Source organism: Lepidochelys olivacea (assembly GCF_965140295.1).
Source record: "Lepidochelys olivacea isolate rLepOli2 genome assembly, chromosome: 7".
Lineage (NCBI taxonomy): Eukaryota > Metazoa > Chordata > Testudines > Cheloniidae > Lepidochelys > Lepidochelys olivacea.
This window is the reverse complement of record NC_140417.1, coordinates 67,752,516-67,766,950: the sequence shown is the minus strand read 5'-3', so window position 1 is coordinate 67,766,950 and position 14,435 is coordinate 67,752,516. Positions and strand designations below refer to the sequence as shown.

At 40.4% G+C, this 14,435-nt stretch overlaps 1 protein-coding gene across 3 annotated transcripts in view; it reads right to left on the bottom strand.

Moving 5' to 3' along the window:
• Positions 1-14,435, bottom strand: part of BMS1 (BMS1 ribosome biogenesis factor) — a 39,557-nt gene that overhangs the window by 7,187 nt on the left and 17,935 nt on the right. For all 3 annotated transcript variants that reach the window (XM_084635585.1, XM_084635587.1, XM_084635586.1), the window contains exons 11-18: positions 13,801-13,902; positions 12,216-12,370; positions 11,514-11,595; positions 9,709-9,785; positions 6,216-6,398; positions 4,073-4,261; positions 2,971-3,151; positions 2,334-2,392 (exon numbers count right to left, since the gene is read on the bottom strand). In XM_084635585.1, the coding sequence (XP_084491711.1) occupies positions 2,334-2,392; positions 2,971-3,151; positions 4,073-4,261; positions 6,216-6,398; positions 9,709-9,785; positions 11,514-11,595; positions 12,216-12,370; positions 13,801-13,902 (1,028 nt within the window). The remainder of the gene's footprint in view (positions 1-2,333; positions 2,393-2,970; positions 3,152-4,072; positions 4,262-6,215; positions 6,399-9,708; positions 9,786-11,513; positions 11,596-12,215; positions 12,371-13,800; positions 13,903-14,435) is intronic.

Sequence of the window (14,435 nt, the reverse complement as noted above, 5' to 3'; positions counted from 1 at the left end):
CCAGGAAACAATTTTCTTCGTGAATCCTGGGATTCTAATACTCAGCTGAAGGGTGTGGGTGTCCTTGCAGGCATGTTTTCAATTAATTCAATTTCCCAAATGTGTCTGTGACATAGGCAAGAAGGCACATCTCCCTTTGGTCACAAAAAAAAAAAATCAAATAATTCACTCTTTTTGCAGTCTATTGCATGAGCATGCAGCTCGTCTCTCAGTTGAAAAAATCATCCCAGTACTTTTCCTCTTGAGAACCATAAACTTCAGTGTGGAACAACAGCACATCATGATCAGACCCTATTTCTTCATACAGTTTTGCAGAGAGATGCGAGCCTTGATGTAGTTCACAATAGATGAGACCTGCTGCAAAACTTCACCTTGCTCTGGACTCAAAAGAGTTTTAGACGCCAGTTGTTCTCTGTGAATTATGCAATGAATCCACACAGCAGACAGCAACTTTCTTTACCGAGGCGCACAGACCTGCTTTGTGGCCTGCCATAGCTGGAGCTCCATCTGTGGAAAAGCCCACCATGCGATCACATGGTATATTTTTGTCTTGCATGTAGCACAGCAAACATTGTATCTCATGTCCGGGAAGAGGGAGACAGAACAGAATGTCTTCAAGATCTGCACCCTCCCATGCCAATTTCTTGGCTTTTGAAAAATGCACTCATGCTCACATCAACTTGAAGAGCAAAAGCATCCGTGTTTTCTGGATAATCCAGCCATGTGTTTTCCTGATCTGCTGCTATCACTTCAAAAGCATGCTGAAGTGAAGGATTGGGGAGTGGTATGGCTCAGATTGTTTGCCTTGTTTTCTCTGCACATTATGTTCACTATATCAATTGCAGCTCGCAAAATCAAAGTCACTCCAATTGTGTGAGGCTTCTTGGTCCGTGTGATGTCGTAACTCCCCTCAAATGCCTTTTGAGCTTGGTCAGAGATGGACATGGCTCTCTCGAATTGCACGTGTTGATGGGAAAGTTCTTTCTGGAGCGGGACAAATGACCTTGGTTTTCCTATGCGGTCCTTGTGAAGAGTTTCCAAGTGTCGTTTAAGTTTATTAGGCTTCATGCTTTCACAAGATAACACTGTGTAACACACCAGGCATTTTGGCCTTTCTTCATTCTTGACTAAAACACTGGTGACGCCATAATTAAAGAAAGCCTCACATTTGTGAGCATTTTTCTTGGTTTCTTGTTTTTTGTTCATAACTGCATCACTAGACTCACTACTGAAGGTTGAAGCAGATATTATGCATAAAAATGAGTCCATTGTGCTTCTTACCACAGAGCAGAAAGAGGAATTCACTGTTAAGCACATGAGGCCAGGACTTAGGAAAGCCACATGTGGTGAAACTAGGGCAGCACAGAGACAGTGACTTACAATGATTCTTTATCCTTCAGTGCCAACAGGGTGCTCAGAGTGGCATAAAAGAAGATAAACTCCCTAAGGTAGAGCCCATACAAGCCACTGCCGATTTCCATCTCAGAAAAGGCTAGCGCAGGCTCCTACCAGCTTGAGAAGAAAGGATGCTCTGTTGATGAGGCTGCTGCCCACAGATAAGGATCTTCTGCATTCAAGTCCCTCAGCTGGATGCTTGCACAGCTGGATGGTGCAAATGCCCAAATTGGCATCCGCAGAGCCATCTCCGCATAGGCAATATGTCTGGACCTGCTCCACAAATGCCGCACCAGGAGGCATCTGATCTACAAAAGGCATTCTTCTGGTGAAGCATCTATGAAGCGGGTCTGGAGACATTTGGGGGCAGATGGCATCGTCTTGCAGGCTGAAACTGATCCCCTGGACCTGCAACTCCATCTGCTGATGGTGCAACCCACAGTTGGGAACCTGTGCTCTAAGTGTTACACATATGTATACACAACAAAATGTATACACAACAAAAAACGTACTTTAATATAGTATGCCCACCATCATTGATAAAAATGTTGAAGGGACACCTGTAATATTTTTGGCAAACAGGATTTCAGATCAATCACAGTGCAGGAAAGAAACTCTTGCATCAGGTATGTCACTGCCTTTCAGTTAATCTGGTCTAACTATAATGAGGTTATCCTATACAGTTGGGATATCAGCCCAGCAGGAGTAGGAATACATCCCTCCATACAAACCTTTATCAAATGAAGTATCTAGCTTCTTCTCTAGGTCTTCATCCCATGCTCATCATCACAGTATCTGAGTGCCTTACAAATTTTAAAAGATTCTCTAAGAGCCTGTCATATCCTTGTTTAAACATACGTAAGCTTTCAAAAAAATTCACTGTTTGATACAATGATCTACAGAAAGAGCCAAGTAACATTTTGTGATAATAAACCTACCGTTGTGCCACTGACTGACTGAATTGCCAAAAATCCTGTCCCTTGGGGAGTGATGGGGCCTAAAAGCAAAATTGAAAAAACAAATGACGACGTGTTTGGCTAACCAACAACTGGCTATTGTTTAAAGGTGGTATGAACATTAGTATGTTCAGAATTATGTATTCTAGATCCCCCACCAAAAAAAATAAGATGGTTAAACTAGCCATTCAGCACATTACTCACATAAATAGTCCCACTTTGAAGTGAATGGAATTACTTGTGTGAGTGAAGTAACTCCCACAAGCAAGTGTTTGCAGGACTGGGTCCTTAACATGTTCTCTCTTTCTGGACATATAGTCACCAGTTCCTCCTTGATGCAATATCCCAGCAGGCTGATCAGAATTTGACTGGAATCCTGCATGAAGGAGTTAGTTCCCTCTCGACCTCCCTTCTCTCTCTTAACCATACTGCACATTTGCTAATTCTTAGTATTATTTTATATCCTATGGGAATAAACATTTGTTTTAAGTGATTCTCTCTTTCCCCAAAGTGATCAGCTGGTTATTTGTATAGGAAATTCCTAATGCCTCCTCTAAGGCTAGGGAGTTTTGCAGTTCACCATGTGGCTGTAGATTGTAAATCTAAATAAAATCCTTACCCCAAAACGTTGCTCCACAATGCATATGTTGTGGTGAATACTTAAGAAGCCTATGACGACCATTATGATCTTCAATATAGTACATAGGGATAGTCTGAAATCGCCTCCACCCCAATGAGAAGATGATAGGGTCCCGTGTTTTAAGTATCTTCTTATACCAACGATGTTTTTTCAGACGTAACTAGTTAAAAGAAAAGACTGACAATATTAAAAGCACAGCATTAGGCCTAATATCAGTGATTATTGAAGCAATCTCCATCCTTCCTAAATGCTTGTTTAACAACCAAAGAACTTTATTTTTTTTTAAAACATGTCTATTCATGATGGTCAGGGTGACTTAAAATAGCTGGCATTTCATCTATTTAAAATTTTTAAAAACTGTGTGTATACAATATACATACACACACATCTATCTATCCCCTTTCCCAAACCTCTGATTGTAATTTGCCTTATTTAGACTTTGTCTACACTAGAACTTTTGTTGGTCAGGGGTGTGAAAAAACACCCCACTGAGCGACAAAAGTTTCACTGACAAAAGCATTGGTGTGGACAGCGCTATGTCAGTGGGAGATGCTCTCCCACCTACATGGCTACCGCCACTCGTCGGGGTGGTTTAATTATGCCAGCAGAAGAGTTCTCTCCCTCTGGTATACAGCAGCTACACAGGAGACCTTACAGCTGTGCCACTGTAAGGTCTGTGGCATAGACAAAGCCTTAGATTATAGACCCTAGGGAACCGCAAATGTCTTTGCATGAGCTTGTTCAGCAACTAGGATGATGGGAGGAGGGGCCTCTTTGTGCGAATGTAATATAAATACCAAAATAACAATATTGATAACATTTTCCTTCTGATCATCAAACCTGCATTAAAATATTAAAACAGGATAGCAGCCAAGTTATAATCTCAAACACTGGACTTTTAAATTAACTATGCCAAAAACCCTCTCTTTTTTCAGCACAAGGACCTTCAGACAAAGGTCTCAATTTTTTTTTAGCTATTAGTTACATTTGCCAAATAGGAAATAAAAACCAACAGCAATACCATGCCTACTGAAACACAGCTGTACCACCATACACAGCACACACAGCTTTGGCTCCATACCTGTACATATCCCACATTTCCTTCGCTGTTGCCTAAACCACCCAGGATAATTGGATAGTGAGGGTCAAAATTAAGCACAAATTCACATGGGATATTCTCAATCTCTATTCGAACATACATCCCAGGGCGGAAGCCCTCATACTGAACTCTGGATTCATCATCCTGGTCTTCAAATTCAGCCCGATTAAGCTACGTGAGAAAGACGGGGGAAAAGTTTTAATGGGTAGAAAATGGAACATGAAAAACCATGTATGAACAAGGCTTGTGCAGAAGGTTTCAGTTTTACTTGAAAAGCAAATTAATGTTTAATTTACATGGTATCTGTCTGGATAGCCCGAATAGTTCTAGTAACTTACTTCAGAGTAACAGATGTCTGCCACCACAAATTCTTTCCTTTGCAGTTCCCTTTAGGAAACTGCAGATCCAGCTTTACACAGGAAAGTCCAAAACACATCTGGGCATACTGCTCTACCCCGAGTACAGTGCCCAGAAGAAACAAGTGACTTTTTGGACAGATCCTTAGAATACTGAATTTAGGGTAAAATTTCAAAAAGTGCCTAAACGATCGGGGCACCAAAATCAGTTTTGAAAATGGGATGTGAGCTTCTAAATCTAAGCATCTGTGAAATATTTTTACCTTAAGTGCCAGAGAGGAGGGCCCTATCTTTATCTGTGAGATGCTATGTGTACCTAAGATTCTATGCAATTAAAAAAAGATCCTTGTAACTAACAGTAGGGTTCTTTCCCTCTGTTTTTGTACTGCTAGGAACATCTATATTTTGCTATACCACTACCGATTGTTCTGGATGCTGTTTGTGCAGATGTTGGAATCTAACATATAGGATAAATCCTGTGGCTCAAGTACATTTCTGAAGTCTTTGGATTTCTCCAATTTACTTGGACTCTCTCTCTGGCAATACACTGTGATGGCAATACACTGCTTAAGGATCACTATAATACATGTTTCCCTAACAGGCCTTTAGTGCAGGAGCTCTAAATTGGCTCATTCTTTTCCTGGAAGAGGCTTGTTTACATTTTAAGTGTTCTTATGCAAGCACATGGGAACACAAGGTCTTGTTGTTTGGTACTTATGTCAGAGGTTAATGCAAACCTGTACAACTGAGTTAATGGCTAATCTGAGCAAGATTTTGTTAGATAAGAGGGTGGTGTACACTGTGGGTCTCTTTTTTTTTTTTAAATAACCTTACACTATGATATACATCAGCAAGGTTCTTCAGAAAGATGTCAGTGCAATACAAAAAGCTATATTAAAAACTACATTCAGGGTTTCATTTAACAACTAAACATTGCAGCAGAGTTACCAGCTCAAATTGTCTCTCAAATGTCTTTGAAAATTCTCACCACACAACTGGAACAGGGATTTTCAAACTTTTCAAGTGTGGAATACATTCTGATGTACACTTTGCCTTGTGGACACTTACTTACTCACTTGTGATGCCTTAATAGCCATATGGCAACCACAGCAATTGCTTAAAAGAAAAAGTAATTATTAGCGAAATATTTTTACCTGTAGTCAGTGCAATAAAGATTTTGACCTCTTTAAATCACAGACTACACTTGCTTTTAATTTCATTTCCCCTTCTCATCTGATATTTCTTTCCATTGAAAACACCTGCCATGTGACCACCTCGCTCTCTGCTCCACGGATCACAGCTTGGGAACCCCTGAACAGCTAACATTTACACAGTAGCTTTAGGTGAGTGCCACATTTTAGTAGCAATAATGATTCAATAAGTCAATTAAAAAGAAGAGCTTCAAAAGAATTAGTATTTTGGTTTTTTTTTAAAACGGTAATGGAATCACACTGTTCACCAATTAAAAAACTCCCTCTAAACATATGGTGTTTTGCACATAAATGCTGAAGAGCTATCAGTGGCTGCTGAATCTAAGGGCTTGTCTACACTGGCACTTTACAGCGCAGCAAATTTCTTGCTCAGGGGTGTGAAAAAACACCCCCGAGTGCTGCAAGTTTCAGCATTGTAAAGAGCCAGGGTCGACAGTGCACCAGTGGGAGCAGCTCTTTAACGTTGCCCGTGAAGATGTGCCCTAAGAGTCCCCCAGAGAAAGAGTGTGTGGTACTTAAGAAGCTTCATAGTCAAATAGCCAAGTTGACAGCTTCTACCTGAGCTTGTTTCTGCATTTCCCCTTTGAGATCATCAAAGTATGTGGCATCCCCTTCATCATATTCAGCATCAAACATCTCCTTCAATTTGTGCTTCTTGTCCATGCGCTTTTGCTTCTCCTCCTCCTCTCCTGGTTTGGGTTCTTTTCCTTCTTTATCCTCTTCCTCCCCTTCACTTCCAGCCTAGAAAGAAAGACAAGTTTATCAAACAGCTTTTGAAAAGTTAGTTCACAAAATTCCTTGTCTGGACAACATTTTATATACTACACCTACAGAACATGACCAAGGAGCAACACAGGGTATGTTCGATACTACGGGCAGCAACTGCAGCTATACCGCTGTAGCACACCACAGGGTACGTTTCCTACATTGACAGGAGACGGTTTTCCATCAACGTAGGCAATCCACCTAAGTGCTGGTAGCTTAATCGAGACAAGAGTTCTTGCATTGACCTTAGCTGCATCTACAACAGTGGCTACGTCACACACACCTGGGCACCACAGGCAGGTCAATCTAAATTTCAAGGGTAGACCAGGGTCTATTTAATAATGCAAACGGTGATAAACACAGCTTTTTATCCTAAAAAGATAAACTGTTTAATAATAAATTCACCATATGGAGAAGAATGTCTTCCATAAGAAGTGGAAATGTGTTTCCATGGTGTCTCATTCCTTTTGTCCTCATTAGAAAGCTTTTCAAACCAATATTAAAATAAATGGTATTTTTATTGCTATGGATTGCATTTTTAATGTATGTCAAGTTACTTAGAGCTTGGAATTGGCATAATTTACCATGCCTAAGTTAAAATAAACATATTAATAAAGAAGACTGCATAAGAGTGGCCCAGGACTTGAATAATACACGAGTATTGCCCATCAGGAGTGAGGTACTATGCCAGAGATGATGGACTGGGGGAAGTTTGGACATGAATAACGCCTAGTTCAAGATGCTATGATTAGCAATAATTTCACAAATAAGCAACAACAAAAAAAACAGTGTAAAAAGAAAAAAAAACCCTAAAATTTGCAATATTTTGTATGTCTTCAACATTTGCCCTAAATAAATTTGGTCCCTATTACTACAGATTAGCTCATGATTCCATTGTCAACCGAATTCACATACCCGTCCAGAACATTGAATGAGCCTATACTTAAACTTCTTAACTTTTTATTTCCTGGTTTTCAAAGGTCTAAGGATAGGTGCACTGATGCTCTGGAAGGGTAAAAGGCACTGCCAGTGAATGTTAATTCTCCACTAACGAAGTTTTGGAGCAGTGAATTTTCCTTGTTTTTTTTAGTAGGTGGTGATACTGAGAGGACCATGATTGTGGGGGCGGGGAGGGCATAAGAAGGCTTCCTTGTAAACTTACTCCCACTCAGCTACCAGCTGTGCCTGTCTCCTGTCCCTTCCAGTAGGGCTGGAGAAGCCACGGGAAAAAGAGAGAAGGTGGTGACTGATGGGCTATGAAGAGCACGTATACCAGCAGGACGCAGCAAAACAGAGTGGAGGGAGCCCCAGACTCCTCTTTAGAGGGAAGGCGCTCTGCACAACCTTCTGCAGCAGAGGTATGAAATGGTTCAGTCATCTCAGTGGGATTTCTCAAATCAATAAGAACACCTCATGAAGATGAACAAAAGCTGATATAATAGCTCTGAGCACTTTTGTCATAGACTGACCCATTCATCTTAAAGTACCTTCTCCTCTCCCTTCCCTCAAAGTCTCTCTCAGTTCCTATTGTGGAATACCAGTTTCCCAGACAATTTTGCTTTGCAGGTAAGCTTTAGAAAATTTTCATTACTGCAGTCAGCTCTTTATCTGAAATCAATCCTGAGCAGATGATACCAGTTTGGGACGGATCAGAGCCATAGTTTGAGGCTCAAGTGTGTACAGGAAAAACTGTAAGTAATATTTTCATGCCATGCATTTTTTAAGGGAGCTGTATCTCAGAAACCCCTTGTTCAAACAACCTCAAATTAGAACCACACACCATGAGGCACAGTAATTTGCAAATAAGTGTGTACATTTCTGAGTATTTAGAAAAATCGCATTTTAAACAATAAGCTAGTCTCATCCTTACCCATTGTGGAGCTACTGCCTCACTATGATAGCAAGGTGCTTTTCCCAGTATCTCTCTCTATATTGCTCAACAAAGAACAACTCAGGCAGGTTTAAACAGAAGTAATAGGATGAAATTAAGCAAAGAACAAATTAGGCTGAATATCAGAAAAATACATATACAACAGTAAGATCTATGAGACAGTGGAATAGTCCCGCCAAAGAAAGGGTGGAAGCTCATGGTTTGAAGTCACCAGAGAATATACTGTCAGGAACAATCTTGTACTAGTCAGGGTTAGGTGGGCCAAATTTTTTTTTTTTCTTCCCAATTTCTATGATTCCATGAAAGATCAAACACTGGGTGAAATTCATCCTCCTGGGGCTAGCACAAGGCCCCATCACCAATTAGGTGCCACATTAGCCCTCAAAAAAGGGCTGGCTTTCTGTAAAAAGGTGAATGTCACCAACACACAGGTACACTCTACATTACTATGCCTGGCAAAATTAGAAAGCCCTATTGAGGGCAAAGTTAAAAGCAACATATCACCAACATAATACAAATATTTTCCCATAATTATTACTGAAACTAAGTTTACAATTGTGCCCTTTCCCCCAAAATATATATTGCACTGAAAGCATGCAGGCCTGATCTACCCTAGAAAATTAAGTCAGCTCAACTACGTCATTCAGGGGTGTGAAAAAGCCACACCTCTGACTGGAGTAGTTAAGCCAACCTAACCCGCACTGCAGATAGCACTAGATCAACAAAAGAATTACCTATACTGATGGGAGAAGGCCCCGTTGGTGTAGGTAGAGTCTACACTGAAACACTGGAGTGGCACAGCTGTGCCTCTGGAGCATTTCAAGTGTGGACAAGCCCATAGACTAGGGCATGTTACACAGCAGCATTTAACACTACAGCATAAATTTACGTATATATCTTTTGTCTAAGATCCACCCTAATCTTCCATTTGTTTTCCTCTATTTTATATGACAGTACTTCGGAAAGATTACATGAAAATACAAGTTATTAGCAGTCAGGATCATGTTCAACTTGTACCATGCATCACAAACTTGATTTTCAGACCCAGCAAGTGGATCAAGCCTGCCCTCTACTGTTAACTATGGTAAATTGATTTCTGCTCCCCCACAATTATGAGCTCCATGTAAAGAATAATATAGTTTATTAGATCCCCTAAAATTAAAAGCACATCTGATCCTAATGAAAATAAAAGAAAGGAAACTTTATCTATTTCATTCCAGTCCCTCAGATACCAAAATGTTCTCTTCATTACAGCAGCCTTGTTTCTACTGATTTATGAGCAACTTTCCAGTTGGGATCCTGAGCTGAAGGATGTTCGAAACAGAACAACCCACCACACAGAGAGAAACACACTAAATAAGAGCAGCTGATGAACAATCAAGCTAGAGATCATACCTCATCTCCTTCTGCTGGTGGTTTTCCTTTGTGCACAACCCCTGTTTCTAGGTCTTCAAAATCACCATACAGTTCTTCTGTAAATAGAGCAGCCAAGAAATCCGCAAGTTAGCAACATTTTTGCACTGCTCTGTAACACTTCTAAGCGCTTGTATTTTGTGCATATTTATTTCTCACTAATACTTCACATTTTGATTGCTGTACAGATTTATCACATTTTCTTCCCACATTCTGTAGAAAACGAGTGGCAGCCCAGCTTTTCAGTAGCTCTTCCTTTTTCCTTTCAGTAATGGACCATCAGCAACTTTCTTCACACATCTCCAGCGCCTCAAAATTCAAGTGAAGTTCTAGCAAAGCCCACATGCCTCGCCTCCCTGCATCTCTCAGAGTGAAAGCCACACAGGTGGAAAGAGTGAAACAATTCTTAATTTTGACAGCACCCTCTCATTATCTCTGACTCAGCACTGCCCACTAATTTATCAGCACAGCAACCTGGGCTCCAGCTTCCGTCAGATGTGGAGGCAAAGACTGCAGGGAAAGCAAAAATCTAAAATGGATCCAGTAATTTCAGAAAGTTGAAAAATAAATGGAAGTTTGCTCTACAAAAGTTATCAATATTCAAACAGTTTGCTTTGGAGATAATATAATCATATTTGAAATTAAAAACAGTATCTCCATAAATTCGCCAACACTAAAATCCCAACTTTTCAGCAAAACTAAGAGACAAGACTTACTTACTGCAAATAGGATTTCTGTACATTTCAATCCCATCTGTACAAAAGGAACAGCTAAGCACACCTACAAAACTGAAAGCTGATTATCTATGAGGGCTTGGCTACACTTGCAAGTTAGAGCACATAAAAGCAGCCCTGAGAGCCCTAGCTCACTACCGGTCCACACTGGCAAGGCACATAGAGAGCTCTGACTTCACGGTTAGAGCTCTCCTGGAACTCCACCTCGGTAAGAGGATTAACACTTGTTGTGCCTTGGCTAAAACGCCCAGGCGCCCTGTGAACAAGGTGTTGCATTACTGAGCTCTGATCAGCCTCTGGAAACATCCCATAATCCCCTTAAATCAAGTGGCCACTCTTCTCATTGTTTTGGAATCGCTGCAGGAATGCGATATGCCCTTTGAAAGCTCTGTTTCTGACAACCAGCTGCTTATCTGCTCCGAGGCAAAGCAACCATTACCTGTGGAATGCTGTTTTTGAGAGAGCGAGGGGGGGGCGGGGGGGATGATCTGCCGCTGTCTGAATTTACAAGACAGCATGCTGATATGCTCTCCACCCCACCCCCCGCAAACACAACACACTCCCTGTCACACTCCACCTCCCCCCCACCCCCCATTTGAAAAGCATGTTGCAGCCAATGCACTTGTAGCTGTCAGTGTGGACAGATTGTAGCGCTTTCCCTACTGCATTCTACGAAGGCTGGTTTAACTCAAAGCGCTCTACATCTGCAAGTGTAGCCATGCCCTGAGTGGAAGCCAACCAGCCTTGAGTGGAGATTCTATTTTCTATTCTATATGATAGACAGATTCTATATTCAAAGAGCGTAAACTGTTCCCTCTCTCAAACTGCTATTTCTCTCCTATTTGTGCACAGATGGATACCAGCTACAGTAATAAAATCAGTTAATGCTTGCATAGTGCTTCAAATATGTAAAACAGGTAGAGAACTTGGCAAGGGTGTTACTAATGTAAAACATTTTTAAATACATAACAGAATTTTGGGTTAAATATTAAGTCACAGCATTTATTAGAAGTTTTTTCTCCATTACTCATATTCTAAGAGCATCAGACGTACCATCTTCCTCCAGCAGTTTTGCTGCATCTTTATCTGCTTCCCACTTTCCTGTTACAAAGCAGTCTTGAATACTGTTCATAACCTGTAAAATGAAAGTGTTACTTGGACACTTCTCATGACTACAAAGCACCTCAACAGCTGACACACCTTGTCTGTAATACTTGTTCTGGCTTAGAGAGACGGCTTGCTCTCAGTCCATTTGCTATCCACATCGCAACACAACTATCAAAACTGTCTTCCTTGCTGGCAACCTCCACAGAGAGGTGGAGGGGGAATGAATTAACCTCTTCCTACCCCCAGAAATCATCCTGCCAGAAAAAGGCAAAAGCTCATTAAAGTCAGCACATTAATGTGAGTCTGGGGTAACCATTTAGTGAATAAATAAGATGACGTCAGTCATCACAGCAATCCATCCAGCATCTTTCACTAGCATTAAGTTTACTTACTTTCATTTCCCCTTCCTATGCTAAAAAAAACAAAACCACCAAGATCTTGTTTGTGTGTAAATGTCTCTGGTGAGGACAAAGAGGAGACGAGAATTTCTGAAGACGACACATAGGCAGAACTGTCTGTAATTCACATGGGTTCGTTTCACGTCTCCATGACATATCAGCAATTCTTTATAAGGGAAATTCAAGACTGGTGTAAGTGGATACATACTAAGAGTAAAGAGTGTAAGAGCTGTCTGTCCAAAAGCAGTACCTCATCTAAATCCCAATCCTGGGGGGTTTCCACTGGAAATTTGGAGCAGTCAAGGGCATTAGCCTTTTGTTTGGATTCTTTGTCAGGACGGCTGACGTGGAACAGCCCTCCAAGCTCTTCATCAGCATCATCCTCTTCATCGGCATCCTCAGCCACTAAATAAAATGCCATAGTTAAAAGCATCATCTGCAAATCATACGTATATATTAAATTAATCAAAAACCTCTCTTGCTCCATACATCTTTAAATGTCTGATGTAGTTTGAGGAAAGAGGAATTAAATCATAAAAGTGGTTTATGCACAAGTGTACTAGTAAGGAGACCAGCGTTCCAGCTTGTATTAAGAAAGCAGCAAAACGAATACATTGTTTGATTCCCTTACAGAGCAAGCAGCAGCAAGCGAATTATTCTATACTGAGATCAGAACCCAAAGTCAGGTCTTTAGCTGGAGAGCAAATGAGACGGGACGGGACTGTGGGACAAATGTATTACACATGTAAAATTTCACATACTTTAACAGAAAAATCAGGTGCCTCATGGATGATTGGATTTATCTGAAAAAATCTGTTCTTTGATTAAGCCACTGTGAGGTCTTTGTTCAACACCTCATGTAGAAACTGTTTCACACAAAAGTGATAAAACAAAACAAAACAAAACCCAGCCTATTAGAAAAAGGCTGTCTATTTCTCCAAAACCAAATCCCATTTGTTTTGTACCCATCTGCAAACTGCTAACACTGGGTTTGTGAATGTATTGGTAATTTCTTAGGGCATTATACTGCAAACCTTAGTATACAGAACTCCCAGTAACGTCAACAGGAGTTGTACATGTTGAGAGGACAGTCTCTTGCTTGGAAATGTATCAGTTTATTAATTAAACAGGGTGCATACATCATGTAAATGACAGCTTTATCTTCACTTTAAACCAACTGCCTGATTCTTGACAAATTACCATCATTATCTTAAAAAATACATTCTATAACAGACATCATAAAATTAATCTCATTCATAGTCTGAATGAACACTTCCTCACCTTTCGAAGAAGGCTTGGTTAAATTTAGACAAAATTCACTGAGAAAAAATCTCACGTGACCAGACAGATCATAAATAACCAGTTGCCAAAATAGGTGGTATGTGTATAGCATCTACTACTAGATTTTTTTTATTTTTAAAAAGATGAGCTTAAATGTTTTGGGAAAATACTATATACCAAAGGGAACTCAATACTCTTTCTATCCACCTGGGAAAATATTGCTGTATCTCAAAAAGGAAGGACCCAACCAATATATGTTTAGCAAGCCTCTGGATAAATACTAGGTCAAACTAGCATAAAATATGTTTAATTAGGAAGACAAAATTATCTTTCGGAGGGGGGGTGCGGGGGGGGTTGTAGAAAAACTAAAATGTGAACTCCTGTTACCAATAAGGAGAGTTAATTCCATTATTTCCTCATGCACCCATGGAAGAGTAGACTCCAAAAGCTATGGCTAACTAATATGCCTATGATTAAAAGGCTATACAGGGATCAGAACAATAGCATCATGAGGCTGGGAGAGAAACTTACACTTATACACATGGGATTTTTACCTGTTCCATAAACAAGTTTGCGAAGGTTGGGAGCAGACTGTTGTTGTCTCAGAAAAGCTTCGGCTGCCTTTTGGGTAAGGTCTTCCTTCCACTTAAGTGCACCTGAAAGGGGAGGGAGAAGAACACTGTAAATTCCTTCCTCCACTGGCAATGCATTAGACTAAGGGACCATCTGCACTAGGGAGAAAACTTAAACAGGGAGTCAATTACAATACACTTAAAATTGGTAGATAGGATCAAGACTTTATACTGGTTACGTGACACAGATACACATGGTTGGCTCTAATTTTTCATCCTGTATTGTAACACTCTCCTGTGATTTGGTTGGTTTTGCAGTGTAGACAGTTTCTAACTTTTGAAGGAAAAAGGGGAAAAGAAAGATTAAGACCAGAGCCTGCAGACTAAACTATAGACTATTTTCATCATTATAAATTCACCACTGACATCTGTTAATAAAATCACTGAAAGGTAGTTTACTTTTTCCAAATGCAATACACAAGTTTCACTTTTTTGAAAACATATCACAGTAAAGATAACAATTCTGCTGGTCTTTCGGGCCTTTGATCAGAGAACTCTATAAAAGCTAGGTATAATCAATTTTACTGTCAGGGAAATTGAGGCTTAAGCAGAGAATC